At 37.2% G+C, this 23,621-nt stretch overlaps 1 protein-coding gene across 1 annotated transcript; it reads right to left on the reverse strand.

The window, feature by feature from the left end:
• Nucleotides 1-7,915: 7,915 nt before the first annotated feature.
• Nucleotides 7,916-23,395, reverse strand: LOC128216346 (uncharacterized). Its single transcript, XM_052922904.1, has 5 exons — nucleotides 23,246-23,395; nucleotides 17,541-17,632; nucleotides 15,378-16,381; nucleotides 14,988-15,104; nucleotides 7,916-8,784 (listed from the first exon to the last, which is right to left on the reverse strand). Exons 3-5 carry the CDS (start codon nucleotides 16,375-16,377, stop codon nucleotides 7,916-7,918), a joined length of 1,986 nt encoding a protein of 661 aa, XP_052778864.1. The 5' UTR covers nucleotides 16,378-16,381; nucleotides 17,541-17,632; nucleotides 23,246-23,395.
• Between the last annotated feature and the right edge of the window lie 226 nt (nucleotides 23,396-23,621).

Consider the following 23,621-nt stretch of genomic DNA (forward strand, 5'->3'; position numbering starts at 1 on the left):
TAATTACTGAATTTTTTAAAAATGGACTGATTGCTTAGAACTGGATTCAAAAACAAAATTTAAAATTTTTTTACCGTGTTTTAACGTTCATGTCTATTTAAACTTCAATTACTCTAGAATCTACGCCTATTTCAAGTGTTTTGATAAACACGCCATTTCCTGAGCAACATGAAAAGTCATTGCTTTATCATGTTTTTACACCGAATAATATTTATATGAAAAAAACTACAGAAACAAGCTGGCTATCAGTAGCCCAAAGTTAAAACATAAGACCCATATAAGTCGTCAGTAAAGAGTACAGTCAACTCAACTCAAAACTCGTTTTATTACTAATTCAGGTTACATGATATGTATCATAATACATCTTTTGCATTATATCTCCTTTGATAATTTCAGGACTTTTTCTGCCCATTTTTGGAAAAAGACCCTAGACATTTTGGGAAATTTTGTATCGTGAAAATGCCGAAACTGGGAATTTTTACAGTTAAAAGAAAAAGCTGTCTAGTCTCCTGCGAATTAGGAAAAGATTTAATATTAGTTTATTTCCCTTTAAAAGACCCAAAATGGCTGAAATATCAATCCTTTGGTGTAAATATCTATTGCAATAAATCATGACAGATAATATTTCATACTGATCGATGCATGTGATGAAAATCAATGATTTCCGAGTTCAATTATCTTTACATCACATAATTTATTAGGATGTTGAAAATGAACCAGTACAGGTAAAAATACTTTTTTATTTTGATTTGGATTTTTTTCCGAAGATTGGGAAAAATATCTTATATTTTGCTTTGGGAATGCTTAAACGCATAGCTTTGAGTTTAAACTGTAAAAACTGCACCTAGATTTTACCCGACTTTTTTCGAAATTTAGAAAATAACGGCATTATTGATTTAGTGCATTTTCTAGAATATAAAAGAAATTAGCTATTGAATACATTCAAAATAAATTCCTTAGGAAATATTATGTGTGCATGAAAAATGGTCACTGAATGACATGTTAAGATTTAAAATCCCCTGAATAAACATCAGTCTGCAAAAGTAAGCTTCCAACACATCCTACTACGCTTGTATGGATTTGGAAAATAATAGTACCATGGTAAGGATTTTCAATACAGCCTGCTGTATTTTCAATGTTGGATATGAAAAAGGAAGTGTATATATATAATATATATATATATATATATATATATATATATATATATATATATATATATATATATATATATATATATATATATATATATTGTTTATTTCCGAAATGCTTTTGATTAAATACCTTGTTTTGTGCCTCAATATATGTTAAAAATGATGGGTTTCGTTAATGGTAGTAGGGTTTTATCTAAATATAATTTCAATTGCATAACCATTTCCATACAGTGTGGAACTTTTTTGCGGCCATGCCGCTTTTGTTATGACTACATGGAATTTTGAACAGGCTGAAAACGCCGCAGAATACATGAAGAGTCATCTCAGAATGTCAGTTCGAGGCCAAGTAGTTCTCAAACCCATGAAGGCAGTGTACATGAATTATGGTTGATCTTGTTTATTTTTTTCGGCAGTGTTTTCTATCAATGAATGTTGAATGATCTTTTTTCTTTTAAATTCAATGAAGTAGTTAGGTACCAATTAAAATGAATATTTCATTCCGCGCCATTATCAAAAGCCGAATTATTTCCTTAGGAAAAGTGAATTGTGAATTCGCCCGAAAAAGAGTTTCCACATTATACATTGTCGAAGCATCCACCGTTCAAGCGTTATTTGTGAAATGATGTTCGAATTTCAAACTATACGACAAATTGAACACTAATTGTTGCTAAAATGACATGTATATGACCGATATTTAAATTTCCAAAATATTCAGATCTTGTTGCAACCGACTAAATCTTCGTAAATAGAATCAAGGTCCCAGCCTTAACTGTGACGTCAGCTTTATCATGTACCATTTTCTGAATAAAACGGCAGCCATGTTGGATTTACGGAGAAAGAAAACAAACATGCATTTTAAATGATAACCAGCCTAGTCTAATAATAACTTATTTGTAATTAAAGTAAACGATTTAATTTTAGAATTAAACAGCAGTCAATCAAGCTTGATAAACGAAAAATGTGTATAGCATGTTTATCAATGTTTATCAAAGTTCAGCCAAAAATTGGAAAAACAGGAATTCATAGAAGTTCAAGAATCAAGTGAAGTTTATAGCAATAACAGATACTGGAATCATTTTGACATTTTCATATGGATTATTTTTACACTAACCGTGAGTAACATGAAATGGGAATAAATGAAATATAACATGCAATACAATTTCGTGGCATGTCATTGCAAACGGAAGTCAAACGGAGTAAAAAAGAAATAAACTTAGAATATGCACATACTTATGCATACGTTTCTTACTCAATAAAGCCAAATGTATGATTATATGCAAAACCACATGACGATCAAAATGTTCAAGTGATGCTTGTATAACTAAACATGATTTAGTATCTTCATTGTAAGTACATACTACATATAGATCACCTAAATGGCCGTACACGAGTCTTTTGACGATTTTGTTTTACTATGGCAGACTCGTGACGTCCACCATCCCAGCAAAAGGTAGCGAACGGTCTTTGCGCAGAGAATCCTCGCGGCTACAATTTTGATATTATTTGCGTTATAAATTCAAATTACTACGATAATATTATAGCCTACTATTAAACTCATATTTATTTATGTCATTATGCCAAAATACATGTTCAGATATCATAAAACACTAACATGTGTCGATTGTTTATGAAGTATCCCGATATCTGTAAATCTGGGACAAATCTGACTGGTTGTGTACATGTTTAACGATATTCGTGACCAAGAATATATTTATGTGAAAATAACGACTGTTATGACAAATTAAATCCAGTTTAGATTATTGTCGGGTATACATTGAACAACTTTGTCGTTATTATTAACATCGATGCATAATATTACTATAAATTCTTTCGCCCAATGTTAAATGGTAGAGAGTTGTAACGTTACAGGGATACATAAGAAATGTCAAAATAAAAAAGTATCTCTAATCCTCATTATTGTAGCTAATACTATATACAGTACATGTTTTCATAGTTTGTTTGCGCTGTTTTGTGCTGCATCAACAGAAATGATAATGAAAACAGAATATTTATTGTAAACATGTAGAAACCGTAGATAATATGAAATACTTAATTGTAACTTAATTCACTTAATGTAGGTGTTATCTGCACTGAGACCAAATTTTGTTTTGTTTCTACCAAATCAGCAGAATTTGACATTTACGCCTGATCGGATGGCATTAATAAATAGTTGATTGATAGTCAAGTTTCAGCCGAGGCAAGCTTAAAGATAGACCACCTTGTAGTCAAAACGTTCTGAATTCGTATATAAGTTGGCTGAAATTATATCTTCAAAGTAATCAGAAGCACAAAATAATGGTCAAAACATTGCGCTTCTTTAATTGTTTGGATATCCATAAATTTCAGTTCCAACATGACACGCCTTTACCGTTTAATAGCTGAGCTTCACTTATTTTACAATAATTGGGAAAAACCTTATATAATCTTGTCAGTAAATATTACTATCTTTACAACACTGATTCGGCAAAACGAACCAGAGACTTTAAGTTTTGGTATTTCAAGTCATGTGGCGAATAAGTTAGTACATGTCTGTGCTCACCATTATGGAAAAAAATCTGCTAGTGAAAAAAGGTGATGTCTGTTATCCAAATAACATCAACATCAGTTTTAAAAGGGAATTTACCATATATGTCATATTGAATGAGCAGGTCTTGTGTCTTTTTCAGACGTCTGCATGCTGCAAAAGACCCATGTAAGTACCTTTTTAAATTTCCTCTCATTTCAAGTCAAAAATATGAAATAACGTTCAGTATCCACTGTAACATAGCTGTACACTCACCCTCCTGTGTTAGTCGATGAAATGGTAAACTGTATAAATACATTGGCTTCAATATATTAATACACAACTTTCCGCAATTTTAATGGCACTCATCAAATGTATTCAACAGAGTATATTTTTTCAATAAATGCATGGCGTGAGCAGGTTCTTCTAAAAAAGCGGCTGTATAAATGCTTTTCATCTATGTTTTTAGTTTAGGGTTTTGGTCATCATTGTTCATGCCACATAATTGGCAATTAGACCCTCAAAAAGACCCCCAACACGCTTTATTAGTGCATGCACATTAAATAGGACATTAACGGTAAGAAAATATTATGATTTACAATGTAACAGTTGACACATCTAGCATAAAATTTTGATGAATAAGTGTGGTAATAAAAGTACAACCTAATATAGGGGTGAACTACAAAATGTCTTTGTCTGGCTAAATCAAATTTGGCACATTACCATATTAATTTAGTAGTGGCCGGTTTGAATCATTGCAAAAACAAACCTGGAATATTAAGTGTAGGAATGAGCTATAAAGTCCATTCACTCTCAAAATGTGCTGACTAAATTCACCATATGTGACATGATTGTGTCAACAATACATTTTGCACTTCTTTCTTCAACAATCAAGCCCCTAACAACCACTATTTGCAAAGGTTTATATCTTTACATTGAAGTTGACACTTATAATCAGCTTGAAATTGATTCTTACAACACCTAACCAAGCAATTTGTGGGCATCATATATATCATCTTGTACACACGTTCAAACCCCAATAACACAACTATGTTCACAGTTGTACGTCTATTTTGGACAAAAACTCACTTGTCCGGCTCGGTGAACACCAACAAATGCAGCCTCATGTAGTGATCCTTCACTAAAATCAGAGCCTTCAGCAGAAGACATTTCAGGCGGTAGTATTGGTGGGGGTGGGTGCGGGAGGCGGTGTTTCCCCCCGCGTGTCAATGTTTTTTTACATTTTCAATACCAAATTGCACAATAAGAATAAAATAATGGCTCTGTGGTCAAAAGTGGCCCTGCCCAAGCTGTCCCTGGTTTCCTTTATACTCATATATAGAAAATCTTCTCTAAAACAATTCTTTTGATAGTTTGTATGTAGCCTCATGTAATAGCTGTTAACTTTAATAGTTCAAATTATGTTCTTGTGGCCAAAGCATGCCTTGCCCTTGGGGTTCCAAGATTTATATATAATGTATGAAGTAAAAGACTTCGATTTTTTTCTCTGAAACCACAAGGCGCAGACCCTTGAAATAAGGTATGAAGCATAATGTAATGGAGCTTTAGTCAGTTTGTTCAAATAATGTCCTTGCTGTCCAATCTGGCCCTGAACCTGTGGTTAATGGTTTTCCATATACTTTTATAGTCTTATTTTTTTTTAAAAAGCTTTTCTTAAACTTCATTCCCCAGCCCGGTCCAGCCTTATGTAGTGGGTCTTTCAATTTTTTTGAAATAACGCCCCTGGAGTCAAAGCTGACCTGGTCCCTGTGCTGGTTTTCATAAAATATCTTATGACCAGTAATATACTTAACTTTGAAATGACTTATGTGTGGAAATGACTGAAGAAGTTTTATACCACTAAGAGATCCAAATTATATCTTGTCTAAAATAACCAGGCCAACACCGTAATATTGGTATATAGCTTCATGTTTTGCTTAGTAACACTAACTACAACCGTATCAACCAATGTCTTTCTTAGCAACCAGTGACTTCCTAAGCAGTTTTTTTACTTCCCTCTCAACCACTCACTTAAAAAGCATCCAATGATTTCTTTAGAAACCAAATACTTTCTTAGCAACCACTTTCTTCTTTGGAACTAGTGACCTCCTTAGTAACCAATTGCATCCTTAGCAACCAATCACTTTCTTATCAATCATTTACTTACTAAGCAATGAATAAGCTTTTTAGCAACCAATTACTTCCTCAGCAACCCCTTTCTTACTAAGCAACCAATGGCCTCTTAGCAAGTTAAAACTTCTTAAGCAACCACTCACTTCTTAAGCATATGATGACTTACCTGGCAATCATTTACTAACTTAAAAAGTAATGACTTTCTGAACAACCACTTACTTCCATTGCAGCTACATTCACCAAACATTACTGAAGGCACAACTGATAATCTTCGCAACTATCAATATTTACAGGAACATATGACTTTTATAGCAACCAGTGAATTCCTTAGCAACCAGAAAATGATCGAGCATCCACTTGCATCCTTATTATACAATTATTATACCATATCATTGATGAACTTATTTCCTAGGCAAGCAAGAACAATTCATACTTTATGTAAGTCTAAGACTTAAGTTTATGGAACTTTTAATAGCACACTTTACAGTTGTTTTAACGTTGAAATCTCAGTTTCTACAACACTTTCTAGATCAATCATTATTCGCCAACATTTCAACGTTGAAGAATGGCTTTCAACGCTGTTGTGTCCGCTGGATCAGTTATAAAATATGAATATCGACCCGGTTTGCTCAATGTCTTACTCAGTCAAAATTTACATTTTATTGCAACTTTTAAATTTCGATGTTGCCATTTGAACCTAAGGGTTTTCAAGGTTTTTAGTTTCAAGACAATATTATTGTCGCCTTTAGTCAACAAACCATTGATATAACCAAGGCATTGCCGCATTCAGCACTTTCAGTGCTTTGATTTTAGTGTACGGACTCGCGCGAAAAGGAGGTAACCTTGACAGAGCGGTTATGCCGCAGTTCCTTCCCTTTCCAGAGACCACAGATAGGGACGGTCATCAAACACAATTTAATTCAGCGGGGAAATATATTGAGTTATATTGAAAAAAAACACGATAAATAGATGAAATACATAGCAAATGTGTTGAATTCAGTGTAAGATCGTATTTTATTTTACTCATGATCATAGAAAAATCATATTTCAACTCGTGGCTACGCCACTTGTGAAAATGTAGCCACGAGTGGAAATATTATTTTTCTGTGACCACAAGTGAAATAAAATACGATCTTAAACTAAATTCAACAAATATCCTCTATGTATTTCAGAAATGTTAAAATATCAAGAAAGTTATGTATGAGAACCAGTTGCCGAGTAATTTAGCTATTGTTTTTTTTTCAAATTGACTTGGCGGAACCAGCGTGGGCTTACTTCCGACTAAGACCAGATGTTTTTGATATATACTTTTATTGTAGTTTTTGCTTAATTTCGGTATCAAAAGTAAACTTTTTATTATATACGTCTTTTCAGTTTATTATCTTGGAAACATAATTGGTCCAATAATATGAGTGAGTCCGTTTAAATCGATTATTACATTACAACACAGTCGTATGGCATCTAGTACCCAATTGTTTGTATAATTTAATCAATCAATATATGAGGAGAGAATTTGCACATTGGTTGATGTCTATGTAATTTATTGAATCATATTTGGGAAAACAATTTACACCTAGGTCAATGTCTATACAAATATTCAATCAATATATGAGGATACGTACGTTAACACATAATATACATCACATTTAGAAAATACAAATTGCTTAAAGAAATGACAAACAGTTCAGATTATACAATATTCTTTCACTATCATTACACAATAACTCATAAAACAGTTAAGCTTAATACGTTTTAACGTTATAAACAGTTCATTTGATTAAAGATTTACACATTTACGCATACTTCGTTCTTGTGTGGTATGGTGATAATTAAAGAAGTCCAACTTCAACACAAATTATTTATTTAATGTCTTGTGTGGTAAGAAGACAACATATGGGTATATTTCATCCACAAATTATCACACAACTTCAAAGTTTTCCGTCAAACGTTTCGACATGGATTTAGTTGAGAAATATAAGTGAAACTATGTGCATTCAATCATATAGAAATTATAAGCATATTGTCAGTATGGTACGATACATTGCATTACATTGTTCTTACACACTACAATTCATTTACACAGGATATATAGATTTTACTCATATTAATTGGAAGACTTGATAATAAACTATACTAAGATGAATACTTTCACATAATTTTTCAATTCCAGTTTTTTTAATGCACTACAGGTGACAAACAACATCTTCCTCAGTGAACAGTAAGCCACACTGTATGGACGCTCAATCCCCTTCCCCTTCCCCTTCCCCCTCCCTAGCAGTTGGGTTATCTCGCCGGTGAGCGTGTCCAGTAACAGGATGTTGTTACTATACCTCCCACATATGAGCAGCTGGTTGTCTCCTACTAGTGTCAGACCCTGTGGTGATGTCAGTGTCGGGTCCTGGTAGGACTGGAGCACCTCTAGTGAGATGCTCAGTTTGGTTATGGTGTTGGTGCCCGAGTCTGATACATATATGGCCGGAGTTGGACTCTCTCTGGTCACTGTCAGATACAAGGGAAGCTGAAACAAAGGTTTTCCACTGCTGTTTTTGTCCACACTCTTCTTCACCTTTCCCTTCATGTCAATCAACATAACCTTAGCTGGGGAGGTGAAGGACACTATCAAGTTGTCATCACAAAAATCTGTTCCATGACACTGTCCACCTGCTTTAACAATATCCTGTAGTGTGGTATTTCCCTGAGCAGATACGAGCTGTATCTTCCCCTCCATGGGCAGAGTGACGGCTGCCCTGTCCCCGGGCAGGAGACACATGCCCCACGGCTCACTTGACAGTTTTACCTGCGACACCACCATGTTGTTATTGGTGTCCACCAGCTTCAATGAGTAATTATAGCGATCTACCAGTAGGAGCCTCTCCCCGGCCAGGAGGGCCACACTGGTCAGGAAGCAGTCACTGCCATCACCTGATATCTTCATTGAAATGTCAGGCTGTCTGCTGAACTTGGCCCGGCTTAGGTCTGCACTGCCTTTGAAGTGGGCTGAAAGTAAACATCATCATAAAAAACAATAATAAAAAACGTTTTGTTTCATCATGACATTCAAAAATAATAATAATAATAATAATAATAATAATAAGAATAAGAATTAGAATACTTTACCGCAACGATATACAAAATGACATAGTAGTTTTCATTCTATTTTTATAAAAAAATATGAAGGTATACGATAATCATTTAAAGCACACTTGTCAGCCATATAGATAAGGGTACAAATCAATCATTTTACTGAAAAAGATCGATAACATTTCAATATGTTGGGTAAGAGTTAGCCCTCCAATATTCATTTAAACGAAACCTTCGTACAAAAGCGCAATGGTCGATACACATTAAATTTGGGATTGTGCAGTGTAAAATCGTTTTTGGAATGAGGTCTGTAGACCATTAAATTGTATATAAAGGAATTTATTTTCATGTATTTGTTTTTACTTTTGAAACTACTCATGGATCCAACCTTTAGAAACGGTTACTATAATTATTTGAATCATCATTGCTGTTGCAGTGTTTGTATAAAATGATTTGGGTAAATATAAAGTAATACAAAGCAAACGTCCTTGCATCCGAAAATAATAGGGCTATAAGTGCTGCGTTTGGTCTAGGCGGTTGTAATAAAAAAGTGAGCGATTTTTTGAAGATTTGAAATAAATGAGGCGCAAGGCGATTGAAATTAATATTTGCAAGAATCATCGCGAATCGAACACGACATTCCGAATCAAACGCAATATTAACAACCCTTTTATTATATATATATGACTTGCTAAATCACTTAAAAAACACATGTTGTCATGATAAATGTCATTTAATTACGCACTACTTTGTGTTATGACGTCATTTTAACTTTGTCACAATGTACAATGATACGATTATGATATGACCCCAGCTGAGTAGAATGCGCCCGTTTGGCACTGAATTGGAATACGGTCTATCGTATTGTAAGGTATGTATATGGCGCCTGGAATTATGATGGTATTGTGTAAGTATTAGTACCGTAGTGTAATACTCACACAGTATAGTATATAATTCAAAATATGTGCCTTATTTTTATTTGGATCGAACATTCCAAGTTGAGAACAGCTATGTCTTAATTTAGAACATATTAACATTGATTGAACGTGGTCGATTCACAAATATGTGTACGGTTTACAGTCAGTTCGTACCCTAGTCATTTCAATCTCCAAAACAAATAGATAATGATAACAAAAATAGACAAGGGTAAATGATTGTGGTATTATGATAATATATGCGATGAATTGATTTTACGTTGTTCACTATGTCTGGCAAACTGAAATGATTGTTCCATTAATTAACCTATTAGCGAAATGATCTTATGATACGATACGGTAAGTGTATTGCGTAAAATATTATACAATGTTCATAGCATATAACATACAATATAATGAATGGAGAAAGTACAGAAATACAATATTCTGGAGCAATTTAACATGAATGATATAACATCCTATAGTTGTTAGAGTCTGGTTATAAAAATAGAAATGTAGCTAAATTTGTTAGTATAATTACATTAAATAGCAGCAATTCAGGTATAAAAGGAAATACGTGCCTAGTTATGTAAAACCTCCCTTAGCTGGTTAGCAAAGTATATATATTTTGCTAATCTATATGTGTTATGCATGTGTTACAACTTAACATGGATTCAAATTTATTTAACGTTGGCCATAGAAAAAAATAAGGCTTAACAATTTGTTTCTTTATTCCCTTTATCTTGGGCACACAAGTAGAAAGTGAAATTCATATTCTACCAGATTCATATCACATGATATACATATTTTTTTTATTTACGGGTGTGTTAGTATATCTTTCCGTCTCGATTCCAAGTCTAAGGGCAGAATCTCTAAATCGTGCAAGAGCATATCGAAATTTGTTTTCATTGATTGTTTCTAAATATTTTTCTCTGATAAAAGCATGTTTGAATAAGGCGTATGTTCTTAATCTAGATGAATTATTGATATCTGCGTACCAGCTTTGGCAATATGGGTCTATAATTCTCTTTTTGATTACCTCAAGTGTGTAAATATCAATACCTTAAGGTCGCCAAATATCAGAAAAACCATGTTTATTCAAAATATTTTTAACTTGAGTGGCCCATTTTTTTTATTTTTTATGTTTTATTATTTAAATCGTCTGTTCGTAATACGTTATACGAATGCTGGATTAAACTATTATCTCTTGAAACAATAACTTTTTTCCAATATTTGATTAAATTTGTTTTCCTATATACTATCATTGGTACCCTTCCAAGTTATCCGTATAATGCAATTAAGTTTGTTTTAGTTTGTATACTCCAAGTATAAAGCGAAGAAAGTTCACATGAATAATTTCTATGTCTGTGGCTGGATTCATACCCCAGATTTCCGAGCAGAAATTAAGAACTGAGCCCACTAACACAATAAACAGTTTAATTTTCTGATGAACGGGAAGTTCAGCATTATTAAATATTTGATATAATTTATACAGTGAAAAACATGCATGTTGAGCAATCAGTGTTTGAGACTTATTGAAGTTGCTATTTTTAAACAAATTGATTCCCAAGTATTTAAAGGAATTTACATCTTCTATTGGGTAACCATAAATCTGTAAGTTTATATGTGTTGCCCTTCCATTTTCAAAGATCATTGCTTTAGTTTTTGATACCTGTCGCAGAAATGTTCAACGTCATTTAACTTTAACCTTAGAGTTTCAGCGGATTTTGCAAAAAGTACCATATCATCGACATAAAATAATAGGAATATTTTAATATGACCTAGAGATATCACCCCGGCAGATTAGAATTTACATTACGTATAAGGTCATTTATAAAGAACATCGCTAAAAGAGGAGAACTAAGATCCCCCTGTTTAACCCCGAGAGATTTTTCAAAAAGGGAGATAATGACGATTGATATCTAACATACGACGTAACACAGTTACACATCGCTTAAAGAGCATCGACAAAGCGGCCATTTATATTTTCATTTAACAACTTGTGCCATAGATATGTGTAGTGAATGCGGTAAAAAAATGTTGATAATCCATAAACACACAGTATAGTTTTTTTTCGCTTTGAACTTTTGAGATAATCGATTGTAAAATAACAAGGCAGTCCAAAGAACGGCTTTATCCCCCGCTGTTGTTTTTTAGTATATTTTGTTTTTCTCGCAACCTGACTGGTACCTTGAATCCGACCAAAATTGTACACAACCACTGGTCAAGAGTAGGAATATAGGAAATACAAGTTGTTTGATCGGTAACCTAAATATTCTTGGATATTTGAACAAATTATAAAAGGATATTTGATAAAGATTTTCATATTGTGTGCAGTGTAGGTAAAATCAATGTCGAGGTTATTTTGGCTAAAAATAGGAAGGAAAATGAGTCCTTGATTTATAACATCGATGAAATAGCAAGCCTTAAGTATTTTCGATAAAGTGAAACATATATATTGTGGTGACGTCATAACATAGTTTTACTGCTTTTGAAGAGAAAACACATGTTATAAATATATTATCAAATTTGTGTCCATTTTTTTTTTAAATATTAAATTTGTTGCACATAATAATACTGCTTGGTAGAGTGCGCTAAGTATCAATCTGTGCAACTTGTTTAACACTTTCAATTAACATTTATATCTTATCCTCTATTTAGCATTGTCATAATATGGACCCGAAACTTCATGATGGATTACTGGCACAAATTGCAATTGGTTCGAGTTCTTGGATCAAATTCAGTTATTGTTGCTTAAAGTACATGAAATGTATAAGGTCAATAAATCCAGTAAGAATTGACATGTCTACACTGCTAAAAAGCCCGGACACAAGCATGTGTACTATGACCTTTAAATGTCAGATGTGACCATGAGCATTGAGGTATGGACCCGGGTCAAGTATGTGTACTCTGACCTTTAAATGTCTCTGTGACCTTGATCTTTGAGGTATGGACCCCGGTCAAGGTCATTGCACATCGTCTCAATGAGGACAACATTTGTACCGAGTAATATGGTAATCCATCAATGCATAAATTTATAGCGCGGACACGAGCATGTTTACTGTCTGACCTTAAAATGTCTCATGTGACCTTGACCTTTGAGGTACGGACCCGGGTCAAGGTCACTACACATTGTCTCAATGAGGACAACAAGTACCAAGTAATATGGTAATCCATCATTGCATAAGTAAGTTATAGCGCGGATACGAGCATGAATAGTCCGACCTTTAAATGTCTTGTGTGACCTTGACCTTTGAGGTATGGAAAAAGGTCTAGGTCACTGCACATCGTCTCAATGAGGACAACATTTGTACCAAGTAATATAATATGGTAATCCATCAATGCATAAGTAAGCGCGGACACGAGCCTGAGTAGTCTGATCTTTAAATGTCTGGTGTGACCTTAACCTTTGAGGTATGGACCCGGGATAAGGTCACTGCACATCGTCTCAATCAGGACAACATTTGTACCAAGTAATATGGTAATCCATCAATGCATAAGTAAGTTATAGCGCGGACACAAGCATGTGTACTCTGACCTTTAAATGTATCGTGTGACCTTGACCTTTGAGTTATGAACCAAGGTCAAGTTCACTGCACATCGTCTCAATGAGGACAACATTTGTACCAAGTAATATGGTAATCCATCAATACATCAAGTAAGTTATAGCCCGGACACGAAATGTTACAGACAGAAGGACGGACAGACGGACGGACGGACGGACGGACAGACAGACAGACTGACAGACGGACGAAGTGCATTCCTATAATCCCCTCCCCACTCCGTGGCGGGGGATTAAAAATAAAGTCAGATATAGATTTCCCTTTCTGAAAACCAAATTGATTTTTTGTGAGCTTTTTATTCACAACGGACTAATTTGTTAATCTATTAAGGAGTATTTGTGAGTAAATTTTGGCTATGATGTTTATTAGAGTGATTCCTCTTTAATTATAAGCGTCGTTTATATCACCCTTCTTAAAATTGGTGCGATTATGCCTTTTCCCCAAGATTTAGAATACTCATGGTTAAGAAATATGCGAATATATACTGTTTTTAGGAAAGGTAATATAATATTGTACTTCTTAGACATACTTTAAGTGCAGTTAATTCCTTTTACTCAAGACGTGTGGAATCTTTCAATGATTGTAATACGTTTCTGGAGTCAAGTCAAGTCAAGTTTTGCAATCAAGTGCTACAATTAACATGGTTGGTTTTAAACTGACAAAATTACCATATTCTTTGATAATAACATGTTTTTCATTAATCAGTATCAGTTCTAGTACCGAATCGTCCATCAATATGGTCACTAACCGTCAAAATGGTAGAAAGAAATAAGTGTAGATCAAAGAATTATTTATAGGAATTTCATGATGAATGTAAGTATGAATTAATAGATCTCTAGCGTTATTTTGGCTTGGAGTTACTTTCATTCGTATACGACGATTTTTTTTACTAATTTTGGATCGAACTCAAACAACAAAGTCATATAAGATTCATATATAAGTCTATTTTCTCTTAAGTATTGTATTTCATAACTTAATAAATAAATAAATATGGTACGTAATGACCAAAATGGTTGGGTACGAAAATAATATCTAAAGGTTACGAAATGACCAAACATCGGATGGCACGAAATAACTAGGAACGAAATAACTAGCGCCAAAATATACCAAGGCATCAAATGTTATGTAACAACTGTTATCAAAGAATGATTGATAGTGAATATCATTGTAATTGCTATGCGCAAAATATTCAGAATTAAGAACCAAATATATAAATATATATTATAGCACGTGGCCAACAAAGCAAAAACATGTCAATTTATTATCCGAAAGTTCGAGAAAACTCTAATTAACTTGTAAAAGTTTATCTACAATGCAAACTAGTTGTTTCCCTTTTTTATCCTTAATATTGTTGTGCTCTTCTGTTAAAACAATTTTTTGCCTCAATTCATGTCTTTGCATATGTTGTAATTGCTATGAACATGTATATATGTTTAATGCAATAAACAATGTTGAGTTGAGTTGCTGAGAATTTGTCGAAGTACTTATTTTTTATTTTTTTTCTAACCACTCGTTAACATAATTTTTAACGTAACGTCAACGTGCCTAGTTAGCTTGAGCTACGTCTACACACTTTTGAAAACTGCATCATCAACTGCATTCCTTAAGGAAATGTCAAATTATTCAGTGGTTGTACACAAACCTTTTTGTGATACACCTTGCATGTGTTTTTGTTGTTGCTGCATCGTCACGGGCTGCCGTGGCTGCTGCTTATTCTGTTGTTGTCGTTCTTGATGTCCTAACGCCGAAGTTGATTCGCCTGAAATTATGATGGAAATAAATTAAGTATATATACCTAAACAATAAAGTAAATATCAATAAAAAATATATGCCTTAAGTTTATTTGGATCTCAATTTTATTTGCGGAATATTATTTGTCAAAGTATTTTATTCTTTAACTTTTGTTTAGCACTTGGTGTACTTTACAAAATAATTGTTAACGTTAGCTTGAGCGACTTCGGCAGGCTTTTGAACAGACTAATTAACTGCATTACTTAGGAAATGTCAAATTAGTCAGTGGTTGTACGCAAACCTTTTTGTGATACAGCTTTCATGTGTTTTTTATGTTGTTGCATCGTCTCCTGTTGCCATTGTTCCTGCGTCGTCTGCTGTTGTCGTTGTTGGTGCACTAACGCCGAAGTTGATTCGCCATCTTCCAACCCTCCTATTGCTTTTTCAGAAGCTATTAACTGCTCAGTTGCGGGGTCCCTGTGAAACTTGTATCTGGGAACTTCACTTCTCCTCCTCACCTGTTGCAGAGCTGTCTGGAGACCTGTCAGCTCTTTTATAGCTCGTTTTCCTACTATTAATAGCTGGTTGCTGATGTCGTCCTGTGCTTGTAGCTCCGACTTTAGTTTCTCAATGGATGATTTCATGTTTGTGCATTTTGATTTCAGTTCATCAAGCAGTGTCTTGGATGTCCGTTTCTTCTGATCAATTTCTGCCAAGAGTTCGTTTTCCCTCTTATCCAGGTACTGGTTAATTTCAGTCCTGAATTTGCGAAGCTCATTTATATTTGTAAGGCTTTCTTCTTCTACTGATTTCATGATCGCCTGTATGTTGTGTGAAAGTTTGCCGATGTCACTGGACATCTGGACAAGTCCTGTTTTAAGGTTGTTGTATTCTGCTCCCTGCTTGTATTGTTTTGCCACTTGCGAAATTTTCTCTACCTTACATGAGCGATGCTCTTTATTCTCAATCAAACAGTCTCCACACAAAAGTGCATCATGGCGCGAACAGTAATATTTAATAAACTCTTTAGCATGAAGCTGACATGTTTCTGTAAACTTTTCATCTTCACTTTCTTCATGGAATGAAGAAGGCATACTGTCCTTGTCCTGGAGGGCGTGGCTTTTGGTTATTTTCTGGTTTCGGTGTACTCGGGCACAGTTAGAACACAGGAACTCCTTACAGACGGGACAGAAGGCCTCGGAGAGGATTTTCTTGGCGTCCCCCGCGCATGGCTGGCAGTAGGTGACGTCAGGAGCCGATCCAGATGCAATTTGTGCCTTTCGTCCGGGAACAGCATCCATTTTTCTGAGTGCCTCAAATGTTTATAAATATAAGAACCATGACGTTTATTAATACGGAAAAGAAATTTATTCCATAACTTTCACTTATCTCTCTATTTCTTTCTCTCTCTCTATATATATATATATATACATATATATATCTCTCTCTCTCTCTCTCTCTCTCTCTCTCTCTCTCTCTCTCTCTCTCTCTCTGTCTCTATCCATCCCCATTCCCTCTCCGCCCCTCTCCCCTCTTTTTTCTCCCTCTCCCTCTCTCTTTCTCTCTTCTCCTCCCCCTTTCTCTCTCTCTCATCTGTTTCTGTCTCGCTCCCCATCCCATTTCATCCTATCTCTCTTTCCATCTGCTTCTCTCTCTGAAACGCCCCCACCTCTCTATCCCGTTCCTCTCTTTCTATTTAACTCTCTGTGTCCCTCTCCCTATTCCCCCTCTCTCTCCCTTTCTCTCTCTCTCTTTCCCTCTCCTATCCACCTCTCTCAAAACCTCACTGTACTGCCACCCAACCCACTTTCTCCCCTTCTCTCTCTCTTTCTCTATTTCTATCTGTGTCCCTATCCATATCCCCTCTCCGTCCCTCATCCCCTATTTCTTCTCTGTCTCTATTTATCTCTCTGTGCCCCTCTCCCCATTCTCTCTCTGTCCAAACCCCCTCTCTCTCACCCTTTCTCTCTCTATCTCTCTCTCTCTCTCTCTCTCTCTCTCTCTCTCAAATATAAAACAATTTTCAATTGTTATGCTTCACTATGTTCAACTTATTTGACTTACCAAAACAAGACTCAGAGTTGTGTACCAATAAAACCGTTTAAGCCTTTATAAAGGGATTTTTAGTTTATAGCTACGTGGCCACAATTTTCCAAAAGGGCTAATATATCGCTAATATTTTTCATACGTTTACGGTTTCATAGCTGCATGGTCGATATGTATTGATTTAAGTTTGGTAGGTCAAAGGTCGAGGTCAAATGTTTTTTTTTGTAAGAATATACAAATATTGGTTGGATTGTTGGGTGGTCGTACGATACGGTAGGCTATATATAGTTCTCCTCATTCACTTTATTACAAATTATCTATATGTTTTTTGTTAAACAATAAACAGGGAAATCCAGTCACCGTTTCGTATAATTCTGATAAATACGATTTATTTACTACTGAGTATATATCTACTTACCTAATATGGAGAAAACTGTTTTCTGTTTTGACCAATTCCCGTTTTTTCGACAGATTCTGTTCGGTGTGGACTGGCTGCCAAATCAATTTTGTCTGAAAGACAGAACACAGGTCATGAATAGACCAGCCTTTTGAAATCGAAACTAACAACTTCCTGTTTTCCTATAATTTCATGATTGGGTTGAAAGGGAACTGATCGTTTAAGCTAAGTAATGTTGTTCTTTGCTTTACTTCCCTTTTATAAATGACAGTTTAGCACATTCATGATGGCAGGCGCCATATACCTAGGACATTGTTCTACATATTTACCCGATGGCTGCAGTCATAAACACAGATAATAGTTCCGGATATTGACCGAATGGCAGAGGCTCTATGTGTTTATTGAGACGGAGTGCCGGTGCGCGTAGGTGTGTGTGTGTGTGTGTGTGTGTGTGTGTGCGTATGTTTGTGTATTTGTTTGTGGAAATGGAGTGCATGTGCGCCTACATGTATATGTGGAGATGGGATGCATGCGTGCTTACGTGTGTGTGGAAACGGAGTCCGTGTCCGAGTACGTGTGTGTGTGTGTGTGTGTGTGCACGCGATCGTGCGTGCGTGCGTGCGTGCGTGTGCGCGCACGCGCGCGTGTGTGTGTGTGGAAATAGAGTGCGTTGTGTGTGTGGAAATAGAGTGCGTTGTGTGTGTGTGGAAATGGAGTGCATGTGCGCCTACTAGTATATGTGGAAATGGAATGCATGTGCGCGTACGTGTGTGTGGAAACGGAGTGCGTGTCCGAGTACGTGTGCGTATATGTGTGTAGATGGAGTGCATGTGCGCGTACGCGTGTGGAGAAGAGGGGGTGTTTTTTCGCGTAGGCGTGTTCGGGGTAAAGGGAGTGTTTGGCGCGTGTGCGTGTTTGGGTCAGGGGTTCGGGGAGAGAGAGTTCGTGTGTGCGAACGGGTGTTTGGGGAGAGAGAGTGTATGTACGCGTACGTGTGTGGGATATAGGGAGGGGTGAGTGTGCGTACGTGTGTTCGATGAGAGGGAGTGCGTGTGTGCGTACGTGTGTGGGAGGAGAGGGAGTGCGTGTGTGCGTACGTGTGTTGGGTTAGAGTGAGTGCTTGTGCACTTACGTGTGTGGAGATGGAATGCATGTGCGCGTACGCGTGTTGGGGTAGAGGGAGTGTTTGTGCGCGTACGTGTGTGGAGATGAGGGGTTATGTGTTCGCGTACGCGTGTACGGGGTAAAGGGAGTGTTTGTGTGCGTACGCGTGTTCGGGCCAGAGAGTGTGTGTGCGCGTACGTGTGTGTGAGGAGAGGGAGTGCGTGTGCGCGTACGTGTGTTCGGGGAGAGGCAGTGCGGAGCCCGTACGTGTGTTTGGGGAAAGGGAGTGCGTGTATGCGTACGTGTGTGAGGGGAGAGGGAGTGCATATGCACGTACGTGTGTGAGGGGAGAGGGAGTGTGTGTATGCGAACGGGTGTTCGGGGAGAGAAAGTGTATGTACGCGTACGCTTGTGGGATATAGGTAGGGGCGTGTGCGCGTACGTATGTTCGGGGAGAGGGAGTGCATTTGTGCGTACGTGTGTGGGGGGAGAGGGAGTGCGTATGCACGAACGTGTGTACATGGAGAGGGAGTGTATGTACGCGTACGTGTTTTCGGGGAGAGGGAGTGCGTGTGTGCGTACGTGTTTGGGAGGAGAGGTAGTGCGTGTGCACGCACGTGTGGTCAGGGAGAGGGAGTGCGTGTGCACGTCCGTGTGTTCGGGGAGAGGGAGTGCGTGTGCACGTACGTGTGTACAGGGAGAGGGAGTGCGTGTGCACGTACGTGTGTTCGGGGAGAGGGAGTGTATGTTCGCGTACGTGTGTGGTTGATAGGGAAAGCGTGTGCGCATACGCGTGTTGGGTAGAGGAAGAGTTTATGCGCGAACGCGTGTTTGGGAGAGGCAGTATGTGTACACGTCCGTGTGTTCGGTGAGAGGGTGTGCGTGTACACATTTCCTAATAACCGTCTTTCTTTTTTTATGCGAGTACTGGTATATATATATTTTTTCAATGCTTACACGAATGCTAATCTGTATTAGATTTTAGGCTCCCATTTTGGCCTGGTAAATTATAGTGTCCCCTCCGGTATTTATGAATGTTTTGAAATATACATACATCATAGACCATTTTTAATTATTTTAAACGCTTGTGTAAATACATTCAATTAAAGTAAACAGTCGATATAAATCACTCGCGATCCGTTCAGTACGTGTGTGAGGGGAGAGGGAGTGTGTGTATGCGAACGGGTGTTCGGGGAGAGAGAGTGTATGTACGCGTACGTTTGTGGGATATAGGTAGGGGCGTGTGCGCGTACGTGTTTGAGGGGAGAGGGAGTGCGTGTGTGCGTACGTGTGTGGGGGAGAGGGAGTGCGTGTGCACGAACGTGTGTTCAGGGAGAGGGAGTGTATGTACGCGTACGTGTGTTCGGGGAGAGGAAGTGCGTGTATGCGTACGTGTGTGGGAGGAGAGGTAGTGCGTGTGCACGCACGTGTGGTCGGGGAGAGGGAGTGCGTGTGCACGTCCGTGTGTTCGGGGAGAGGGAGTGCGTGTGCACTTACGTGTGTTCTGGGAGAGGGAGTGTATGTTCGCGTACGTGTGTGGTGGATAGGGTGTGCGTGTACACATTTCCTAATAACCGTCTTTTTTATTTGTTATGCGAGTACTGGTATATATATATATATATATATATATATATATTTTCAATACTTACACGAATGCTAATCTGTATTAGATTTAAGGCTAACTTTTTGGCCTGGTAAATAATAGTGTCCCCTCCGGTATTTATGAATGTTTTGAAATATACATATATCATAGACAATTTTTAATTATTTTAAACGCTTGTGTAAATACATTCAATTATTAAAAGTAAACAGTCGATATAAATCACTCGCGAATCCGTTTAGTACGCCAGTATTTCCATATCGATAGAACATGAGATTATTTCCCCGGTGGGGCTTGAACCCACAACATCTTGGATGAAAGGTCGATACCTATACCACTAGTGCACTCTCTTTGACCGGTCTTAATATCATGATATATATGCGTGTGCTTAAATGGATATGAGTGAACCTGCACCTCCTATATGATTTTAATGCTGGTATATTTGTTTATTTATCACACTACGGTGGAACATGTGACATGACGATTGGTGACACATTGTTCCCTATATCTTAAATATGAATTATTATAACAAGATACAAGTAACATGATACACTATTCTTTATTTAAAGCCGGGTATATGATCACAAGAAACATTAACTGAATGAGCTATTTTTTCGAGTTTACATGTCACCTAAACCACGTGGCTTAAGCCAAAAATGAAATGTGTGTTTATCACATGATTTCTAGTCCGAGATCCCTGTAAATTTTCATAGTTATATTACATTAGTGGTTTGTACGCCGGGGTTAAATATTGCAATGTGTTTGAGTGGGTTGTATGTCGTGGTCGTGGATGTTTTGAGAGGGTTGGGGAAGTCGGAGGAGGGGAGTGGCTAAAACCCGGACACCTCTTTAATTTACGAACGTCTAACGTGTTTAATACTGTATTGAGTTTTCTTTGGTTGTAGGTCGTTGTTGTAGGTGGTTGGAGAGGGGTTGGGAAGTGGGAGGAGTGGGGGTGTTCTATGAAGAAATCTCAAATACATATTTTAGATACTTCATTTCAAATTGTAGATGTGTTGACTAGGGCTCATATTATACCCTTTGTGAGGTGAGAATGCTGTGTGTGTGTGTGCGTGCGTGCGTGCGTGCGTGCGTGCGTGCGTGCGTGTGTGTGGAGGGGGGGGGGTCTCGGAAGGAGCGGGGATGTCGGGGGTGATGGATTTTGGCGAGACGTTTTATAATGCTAACTTTGTTTTCTTTGCTTATCGTTTAAAATATTTTGCGCGAAGGGATGGTGGTGGCTGGGGCTACTATACTATACTTTGTATGCGAGGAGTTGGGGTTGATATGGGCAAGACGTTTGTACAGAAGGAGCAATTCAAAGGTTCCAAAGCTACAGATAATTACCGGGAACCAGTTCCATTACTGCGCGATGGGGGTCGGGGATGCGCTCAGGCTCATACTTCATTCTATATGAGGGCGTATGTCGTGCGTGGGTTGGGGTGGGTGGTGAGTGTAAAGAAAGCTTGAGGGGGAAAGGCTATAAAATGCATCAAATGCTACAGTTAACTACTGTAAAACACTTTTGTTTTCCCCAAAAGTTCGTGAGGGTGTTGATAAAGCTGATGTTTACAAAAGTCAGAGGAGGAGGGTTGTGGCTATATTAAATGGTTAAAATGATACAGCGAGTTATCGTATTTTTTCATTTTTATCATTTTACTGGCCAGTTTCGTATATTAAATTGTGTTTATTCTTTGTCTAAATCATTTAACACTAATTTAATTATTGTTGTAAAACGTGATCAAAATAAATGAACTATTTTATTGTGCATAGTGGATAAGAAGTGTTTTAGAGTTGTGTTTTGGTATTATGTGGAAGCTGATGTATGGTCAGTTTATAAAAATGTCCCTTTAATTGGTCATTTTTTATCTGTGGATATATATTGATGAAGGTAAAGACCTGACTGTGTGATGTAAGAAACGGAAGTTATACAATGTCCTTAATTTGTATGCAGGTGAAACAATGACGAACAGTCACATTTAACAATGGTCACAATAAATAATAATACGTAGTGTATGTAGATTTATGGAAAATTAGTATTTAAAGCATTATGAAAGTGTTTTCAGGAATATCAGCTGTAGCGATTTGAGACTTTTTTTTAAGTCACCCACCCTTCTAGCCCACACCCCGTAGCCAAAACCCTCACCCTCACACATGACATACCCTCCAAAACCACAGAACGAGCCCAAGCCTCACCTACACCTTCGCGCAATAATGTATACGATATGGAAGATTATTTTCTATGCTTTTGAATCATCTAAACTACCCCCTTCTTCCCCGGCGTCTTCCCCACAATAATCCCCATAACTCGCATATAAAGTTTAGTATAGAATAGTAGCCCCAGCCACAACTATCCACGCCCGCCCCCCTTACACAAAGCATACTAACCTCACACAGAGTAAAGTATGGGCTCCATCCTCCAATACCTTTACATTTTTAAATGAAGCATCTAAAAGTAGTATTTGATACTTCTTCATAGTCGCCCCCTCCATCCTCTGACTTCCCCACCCCTCTCCAACAACCCACAACAACGACATACAACCCACGAAAACACAATGCAGTATTAAACCACGTCGAATACTCTATTTTATGTACTTATGAGAATAAAAGGGGTTCCGAGTTTAAGCCCCAAAACTCCTCCGACTTCCCCCACCCCTCTCCAACCACCCACAACCAAGAAATACAACCACGAAAACACAATGCAGTATTAAACGTTCAAAACACATCGAATAGTCTCTTGTATAAACTTCAATAAAAATACGGGTTTTCCTGGATTTCCGGGATTTTCTTGTTTTCGGTAATTCCACCGACTAATTATGTTCGTTTTCGAGGGAGCAGGGCCGCGCGTTCTAATTTGTGCCCCAAGTTATTAGTTCATACAAAGGCCAGGATTCCTTGTAAGCTTTTTTGTTACGGCAAACACGTGGCAACATGGAAATATAAACATGTCGGAATGAAATGAAAGTTTTTCTGAACGCCAATTAGTGTACGTGTCAGAAAAAATAAGTTATTTAATACTTACTTTTGGTGACTGTGGAACGAAAGTCCTTTCCGATAGTTACTCGAATATCTTAAGTACACAACTCATTACTTTCACATGTGGTTGTATGATTTAAATAGTTGCAGTTTGGATAGTCAACGAATTTCTGGCGTCTTCAAAAACGAAAGTAGTAACTTCCTTGATAAGAAATAAGGGAGGTAATCATGGTTAGTGCTAAAACCCGGTATCCGGTACCCGGGTTATGTTGATACCGGGCTACGTGATCAATAAAATCAGATGATATATCCCGGTATATCATGGTCCGCTATTTATTGCCGATTGATGTAATGATTATTCGATAACAGAATGTGGTTTTAAAGTTATATGGTAAAGTTTTAGCACCTCCGTTAATCTTTAT

Source organism: Mya arenaria, chromosome 14 (genome assembly GCF_026914265.1).
Source record: "Mya arenaria isolate MELC-2E11 chromosome 14, ASM2691426v1".
NCBI classification, from domain to species: Eukaryota; Metazoa; Mollusca; class Bivalvia; order Myida; family Myidae; genus Mya; species Mya arenaria.

Excerpts from the sequence above, each read along its gene's own strand:
- LOC128216346 (XM_052922904.1), bottom strand. The coding sequence starts at position 16,377 with ATGGATGCTGTTCCCGGACGAAAGGCACAAATTGCATCTGGATCGGCT. Across the intron at positions 15,105-15,377 it reads GAAAGCTGTATCACAAAAAG|GCGAATCAACTTCGGCGTTA; the intron begins GTTTGCGTACAA and ends TCATAATTTCAG. Across the intron at positions 8,785-14,987 it reads GCAAGGTGTATCACAAAAAG|CCCACTTCAAAGGCAGTGCA; the intron begins GTTTGTGTACAA and ends GTTTACTTTCAG.